Raw genomic sequence first — 7996 nt, forward strand, 5'->3', positions numbered from 1 at the left:
AAGGAGCAATTCAGTGACCACGGGCAGTTACCTGGGTTAAGAGGGTAGGTTGCAGGTTTCTGTGGATCTCGGGTGCTTTTTTTTCTCTGTGGAGCTGCTGGAAAAAAATACCAACCATCTATTCTGTGTTCCTCTGCTAGTTATTCGGATGCCAATATGTGGCTAAAGGGTTTCCAAGGCAGAGTCAGCTTCGGTCTAGGTGGCTTAGAGGATGGACCAAGTTCATGGTTGTCCTACAAAATGCTGTGCGTCGAGAACCCCCTTGAAGAGAACTTGGAGGATCTCCATCACCTTAGTATGTGAACCGAAACAGTCATGTTCCCAGAGCTCCTATGTCGACAGGGAAGTAGGTGTCACCATGCCGTGGTGGACGTTGTCCCGTGTTGGGCATATTTGGATGCAACACTCGCGCCGCAGCCTGCGGCACTGGGGTGTTGCTGGCTCTCCTGGGAGCACGCAGGAAGAGCGCGGCTGAGCGGGGGCATCAACTGGCATCTTCTGAGAGCAGAGCTCTTTTAGATGCTGAAATTAGTTATGGTAAAAAGATATTTTCTCTAAAAAAAATCACCCTGAAAATGAAGGAAGTATATCTGCAAATATAAGTATATACATATGATATATTAAATATATAAATACAGGCACTTATTTCCTTTCCATGTGCTCTATTCCTTATGTTTTAAAAGCTAACCTTCCACACTACAAAGGAAGGTGGATTTTTGATAAATTTTTCATTTTCTGTATTGACTTGCTGTTGCAAAAACATGTAATTTTGCTATATAAAAGGCAATCATTCGCTATACATTCACGTGGGCCCTCTTTTCCCTTTAACAGCCACCAAAGAGAAACACATTATTGCTCATGCTGTGCTGGAAGCCGAGGATTTGCTCTTTGCCTTTACATTTAGCAGAGCTGTGGCTGAATAGGGGTTGCTGCAGCGAATCCGGCATCCCTGCCGGCCGGGACAGCCGAGCCGAAGGACGGTCACATCAGATGGGACTCGACTCGTTATGTGCCACTGAAGCCATTATGGGCTGCTGACTCAGGAGCGCTGGTGCTCAGCATCCCGGTGCTGCGTGGAGCCCTCTGGGCGGGATGGTAGGATGGAGGGTACCCAAAATCCAGGTTTTTCCCAACCTTAGCCCAGTTTTGAGTGTGCCTTGCAGGCTCCTGGAGGAGAACGACATTGCCCTGCTGATGCTTCGCAGGTGATCCAGAGCCGAGACAGCTCCCGCCCCGGGGTGTGCAGGAAATAATCCCGTAATTATAAAATAATCTTGGGTAATGGCATATTAATGAGGTCGGGGAAAAGGTGATGCTCTCGGGGTGGGCTTTCCCACTGCTTGGAGGAGGGAGGCTGTGCACAGCTGCTGCACTTCGGGGGTAAAAAATGGCATCAAAGGGAGACTTGGGCATAGAGCACCGCAGGAGGAAGGATCGCCTTTCTGGCTCTGGGTGCGTTTCTTCTGCAAAATTCACTGTTACTCACGCTGAAGGTGTTGCCTCTAAGCTATCCGCTCTCTGCCCCGCTCTTTTGCTCCAACTGGAGACCTTTCGGCTCCCTTTTCTATCCACATCTCCTGGGCTGTATCATTTCTGTCTCCCCTCATGCTGTCGTCTTTATCCCTCATCTTTCCAACCCATCAACTCCACCTTCTCCTGCTTTCTGCCCTACCAAGCCCCATGCTTTTCTCTCTAGCCCTCAGCATCTCCCCTCATCTTTGTCCACCTCCTCCTCTTCTCCATCTCCCATGAATGCCTCCCGTATTTTGAAGAACCCCCGGGGGGGACGGGAAGGACGGTGCCCGCGGAGGAGGTTGTGCTCCCCCATCAAATAACACATGTATCGGACACCTTTCCCTTGAGATGGCAGCTTCTGGAAGCCCAAGACGAACCTTTCAACAAGATTAAAGAGATGGTATTAATTGCTATCGATCATGGGTCAACAAATTAAATTGCATCTGCAACTGCATCTCTGAAAGGTCTAAATGAGAAGAGTAGTTAATGGGTCTGGCTGGCCCAGAGCTGATTAATTAAAGGAAGAAATGAACTAAAACATTAAAAAAAAAAAAAAAGGCAGAAAGGAAGGAGAGATGAGACTGAAACTCTTTCGTTCAGAAAAAAAATAGCGTATCTGGAGAAAGCTTGATGGGATTTCAATTCTGGATCCACCCTGTCTGGCCCGAGATGGGCGGCTCTGAAGCAGTGCCGGGGGTGATGATTTTTGGGGCGATGGCTCCAAGCCTGGCAGGTGCTGTGGAACCACTGCCCACCACCCAGACCCCCAGAAAACCCATCTGTGCCCATCGCTCCTCCCTGCCAGCACCGCCTGGGTGCTCGGGGAGAGCAACTGGATCCCTCAGCGGGACCACGTGCCTAACGCTGCTGGATTCGGGGGAATGGGATCCCTTCTAAAGTCCGAGCCAGCATCTCGTGGAGACCGGACAGAAACATCTGTGATGGGATCTGCAGGGCTTCCCCCTCCGAACACAGGCTCCGGCTCACCGTGCGTGATCCCTGGGGCATCCCCCTGCCATCAGCTTTTTTTTTTCCTTCCCTTCTGTTTTTAGACTCAATGCCCTGGAAGGATGAGGGGAAAAAAAACCCGAGCATCCCTATGTTGCTCAGCAGTCCCGCTCGCCATAGATGTTGCTCTTCCCGCTCCCGTCCTGCGCGGCAGCCAGCACCGCGGCATCCCGGCGGGAGCCGGGAGTAAAGTACTCCTGGGTGGGAATAAGGGTGCTCCCGCGACTCCTTGGGAAATAATGAAGTAGCACAGCATGGAATGGAGATGGTGCTTAATTCATAACGAAGAAAATAATAATATGTGGCACGTATAGTGCTGTACTTGTTCCAGGCACTGTACAAACATTAACTACAGTAATTAAGATGTAATTAATTAGAGTAACTACTAATCAGTGTAAATAATGATGCATCTGGAGGTACCAAATGGAGTTTGTGAACTGAAAGCAAATTTCCATGTTCGGGAAATGGCATCAAATATAAAATGGCACCAGAAAAAGGCAAAAACATATGGCGGTTAAAGCGAGAGCCCGGGACTTGTGTTGGTCCGCGACGGCTCCCCAGAAGGGAATCCCGGTTTGGCAGGTACCCTGCGACAAAGCAAAGCCGACCGCCTGGTTTACTGCTGAGGAGCTCCCTGGGCAACCCACCCCCCCCCAGCCGTAGGACTTCCGCAGGTATTCCCAGGCTCCAAGCCCGCTCCTCCCGCCCCGGCTGCATTGCAGCCCTCACCGACGCTGCAGAGAGTCGGGGGCTGAGCAGGGGACGAGATGGGGAACTGGGGGCTTGCGGGGGGGGATCAGCAGAGTAAAATACACCACAAATATATAGTTTTGGGGTTTTTTTGCTGGTTCACACACTTTATATTTAACAAAATAATTTTTTAATAATATAGTCTTTTACACATCAAATATTGTTTCTAGACCCCCCATTTTTTACAGAATAGTTTTGTTTTTTTCTTTTTTCTCACTAGTTTCAGGCACACTATTGTTTGAAAATTTTGAAACCGGATAGTCATTGACAGGCAACAGCTTACAAAGAAATGTGGCGATGACTTCTTTAATGGTACCAGTTCAAATCGCAGGAAGCCAATGCTCAGCCGAAATACGGCAATCACTGCGCTAGCGCTCATCCTACGCCCTGCTCTCCGGTAAAACGCAAAAACGGGGAAGAAATAAAAATATAAAGGCAACAGTGTGCATAAACCGAGACCGACCGTGCTGATCCACTTCGGTGGAGGATGCTGTAAGGGAAGATTTGCTGCCGTCGCTGTTAAGAGCAGGTGCTGGACTGAAGTCTGAACAAAATAAGCACCGTCGCCCTAACGGCCATGACCAAAAAGCAGCAAACCAAGCGTGGGCAGTGATGGGAAAGGCTCCTGCGCTCACCTGGGCAGGGCAGAGCGGGGAAATGACATTGGTGGCTTTTCTTTCACAGTATCGCTTGGAAGCCGCAGCCTGAGAAAGCAAGAGGTGCCGAAAAGCCCGAAGGGGACCCTTCCTCGGAGCGACGGAGGCTGCTGGCGAGGACCGCGGGGACCTCTCCTCCCAGCAGGCAGGCACGCAGCCATTTTCTAGAGAGACCCTTCACCAGGAGCCAATTCCCATGGACGCGGCCAGCCCGTCCCCAGCCCCCCGTGCACCCTGGCGTGCTTCATCCCCAGCAGTACGGATGCTCCCGGGACTGGGGGAGAGCCAGAGCAGCAAAGGGTCTTACCGGTTTAGTGGTGGCACAGTGATGGGACGTTTCTGGAAACCTCCCTAAGGGCGATGGGCAGACAGGGGAGCAGATATTTTAATTTTGACGGGCGGCGGCCGAGTCCCGCTGTCGCTGAAGTCAATGAAGCGATGCCCTTGGCTCCAGCGAGAGCAGCCTCGGCGCCGGCAAAACAGGGACGGGGCAAGGCAGGCGATCGCCTGCGCAGCCCAAGAGCCAGCGGAGCCGCGGCACGGGTGGGACCCTCCTCCCTCTGCTCCTCCAGCGATGCCCCAGCCAGGGCATCACATAGAGACAACCCAGGGAAGACGTTGCTTTCTTGGTGCCTTTCCAACGCTTTCTGGCTCGTTGCCGGCGCAGCCGGTGTTGGCTCTGGCTCTGATCAAGGTCACGGTGACCGCGTAGGTGTCTTCGACTTTATTGTCCCCACTCAGTGGAGAAAGTGTAACACAGATACAGCTTGTGTCTTGGCTGTCCGGTCGTATACCTGTGCATCTACCTCGGTCCTTCCGCAGGTTACGTTCCAGTTGTGGGGTTTTTTTTAACCCCTTCCTCCCCTTTTAATTTCTACCTCCCTCCTGTCTTTATAGACACGATAAAAATGATCCATCGCTTCACTCATAGCTGTACTGCCCTGACGATCCCAGCTTAGGAAGAGGCTTTAAAAAAACCCAAAACACAATAGCAAAAAACCTTCAATAAATAAATGTGAAAACCCCGCGATCCCCACTGTAGAAAGTGAGAGTGGTGAATCGATCGGCGTCTTGGAGGTGTCACCGGTCCAAGAACTTGCGTGGGCTGTTTTGCTTTTTCCTCCCCAAATCTGACCACCGCATCCCTATCAAGCACTGATAATTACAAAAGCAGAGTAGATACCTAGACACCGGTTACGCAGTGTGTAAAGTGAGAGAAGAGCAGGAGAGGGGGGAGAAGGAGACCCTTCCCCACGAGTAAAGATCTCTGCTTGTGTGAAACCCTCGCAGGGTTTGCTGGTGACCCTGTTGCAGCTGGCGGGAGGTCGGGGACGCATGTGCAGCTTCGAAGCCGTTCCTTCATCATCATCGGCGGGGTGTTTGGCCGGCGGAGCGGCTGGCGGCGGGGTGGGGGGGGTTTGCCGCTACAGAGCCTGCTTGCCCTGGCACTCGCGCTTGGAGCACTGCGCCGGCTTCCACCAGTCCCCGTTGTGGCAGTGGCAGATGTTGCAGTCGTCCACCTTCACCTCGATGCCGGCGGGAATTATCGTGGTTCCTGCAAAGCAGTTTGGACCTGCAAAAACACACGGGAGTAATAGAAATAAATACTTTTTTTCTGTTTTTAAATTGGGTGTAGCAGCTCTGCTTTAAGCGCTCAGCCCCTCGCTGTGCTCCAGCCGCAACGTCGCCGCTGCCGAAACCAGCAGCAACTCTCGCAGCCCGCTCAGTGCCAAGCCTTGGCCCCACGCCCATCACTTGTCTCAGGTGTTTTTTTTAGTGCCCTCAGGCGATAAAGAAGAAAAACCCAAAAATCTTGAAACTTTTTTCTTTTTCCTGTTTCTGTACCCGACCCCTGTACAAATGGCATCGGATGCCCCATCGATGCACCCAGCTTTTACCACTCAGTTGCCCACTAATTTAGTATCGCTTTCTCCTAAGATTTGGCTGCGAGATGGAGAAGACCCTGAGGACAAGCATCAGGACACAGACCAGCCTTCGCTGCTCTCGCCCGGTGAGCCTGCGCTGAGCCATGGGGACCAGAGCCGATTCGTCCCCCAGGACCGCGGCAGCCGTGCCCAAACGCCCAGTAAGCCCAGGGACCGCCCACCAGCTCAGGTCTGGTAACCATAAATGACTGATGGCATCAAATTAACACAAATAATTCACCTCCCAAATAAGCCTTCTGATAAAATCTGGTTTTTCTGAAGGGCGATTCTTTTGATCTGCTCATTATAGGTAATTTTTTTGGCTTCTTTATTACACAATATCAAAGCTAAGCAGCAAGCCAGCAAGGATCTTATTTTCCTCCTTCTCATAAAAGCCCCACAAATGTCCCTTGCCCAGCTGTCCCTCTGCAAACCCTCTCCTCTTCCACTCTTGCCCCTCCATCAGTTACCGCCAGGAATTAATATCAGAGCCAGCAGCACACGGGGGAAAAAAAAAAAAGAGGTGGTCGCATTTGTGGCATCAGGGAAACGTGAAGACATTTGAAAAGCGTCTCGTGGCTCGAGAGCTGCTCCGAAATGTCACCCCTCGGCTGGCCACCGGTTTTAATCTATGCCTCCGGTGCATGAGGAGCATTCAAAAGATGAGAGCGCGTACAGACATGAAATTACAGGCAAGTCCTTAGTGCTTAAAGTAAGGCTTAAGACTGTTTGAAAGGGAAAACAGGGTCCCTGCGTGGCTGGCAACAGGCTGAGCTGTAGCCAGCCCTATGCTCGGGTCTCACCTGTTAGAGTCTCGGAGAACTATTCGTTTCATCTCGCTGATTATTAGCGCCCTGACTTTATTAAGCTGCTCCTCAGGACCCTGTGTTTAAGCTCAACAGGCCACGAGTTTGACGGGGCTTAACCAAATGTAGGCCTCGCAGGTTGCTGCCGAGCCAAACGGTGCCTGAATGCTGTTTGTGTTTAAGCGCCCTCTCGCCTTTATTAAAGGCCCCTTCAAATGCAGATCAGCGCTACAGCAACTTTTCACATCCCTCTTCATGTAGCCACAGCAGAAGGGCCTGAGAAAGATGCCTTTGTGCCAGCATTTGGGGTGACTGGGTGTACCCCAGGGCTGCTGCTTGCTTCCACAGGCAGGACCTGGGAGGGCAGGCGGTGGTGCTGGGAAGGTCTGGGTCTCTCCATGAACGGGGGGATGATGCCTCCTCCTTTGCCGGGCCAGCACGTGAGTCTGTCAGGAGGCCAGGAAGAAGCAGGCTTTTGCTCCAAGCAAGGAAATCCAACATCGCTTGTTGAACTAGAGTTCAGGCTACGCCGGTCTGCTGGCAGTTGAGGACCGTTGCACTGGGCGTGGGGATGTTTTAAGTCTGCTTTGAGCTGGGCTTTGGGCTGGGCAACTGCCAAAGGTCCCCTCCAACCTCAGCCATTTCACAGTGCAAAGAACTTCAAAGCCAGGAGTTACCAGCCAAGGACACGCAGTGATACAGAAAAGCCAAACTTTACGTATGCACACATATACGTGTTTTTCTTTACACGCATGCGGTTGAAAAAGCCATGACCCATTTTGATCAGGAGCTGAAGACTTCTGAAGTTGGCGTCTCTCCCAGAGAACACGATCCCTCTTGGAAAGGCTGTGATCCCAACTGCGGTATTTCTCCGGCACCCCACTGAAGTTGTCACTTCTTCCCATGGCTTTCGGGTCCCTGCGCTGGCTGCCCCGTGCTGCTGCCTGTGCTCTTCATCACAGATTTTAATTCTCTGCTTCATCGAGTCTGTTGTGTGATGCCACCCAGCGCGGGCTTTGCCATCAGGTCGGCTCATTTTCTGCCGTTAAATGTCTGGGGCTCAAACGCAATGAAAATGCCAATAATTGTAGCTGACCGTATTTGAAGTTGAAGTATGTGTCTGTCCCTCTTTAATAGGATGCTCTGATCGCCTGCTGATGTTGGGGACGCCCAGGATGGGCAGCCTCCACACCACAGCCTGCTCCGTCCTCCCAGAGCAAAAAACCCTTTTCGTTAACACGTAAACAAAAAGCTTCCTCCGGAGATTAAGGCGGCAAGGAAAGGGGAAGATTGTTTTCTCTCTTGTTGCCCTGCGGCTGCCTGTTAATCATCTCAT

The 7996-nt window shown here is 51.7% G+C and overlaps 1 protein-coding gene across 1 annotated transcript in view; it reads right to left on the reverse strand.

Moving 5' to 3' along the window:
• Positions 1-5353: 5353 nt before the first annotated feature.
• Positions 5354-7996, reverse strand: part of VWC2L (von Willebrand factor C domain containing protein 2-like) — a 50095-nt gene continuing 47452 nt past the window's right edge. The window contains exon 3 of the mRNA XM_009576528.1: positions 5354-5502. Within this exon, the coding sequence (XP_009574823.1) occupies positions 5354-5502 (149 nt within the window). The remainder of the gene's footprint in view (positions 5503-7996) is intronic.

This window comes from Fulmarus glacialis, unplaced genomic scaffold (assembly GCF_000690835.1).
Source record: "Fulmarus glacialis isolate BGI_N327 unplaced genomic scaffold, ASM69083v1 scaffold6644, whole genome shotgun sequence".
NCBI classification, from domain to species: domain Eukaryota; kingdom Metazoa; phylum Chordata; class Aves; order Procellariiformes; family Procellariidae; genus Fulmarus; species Fulmarus glacialis.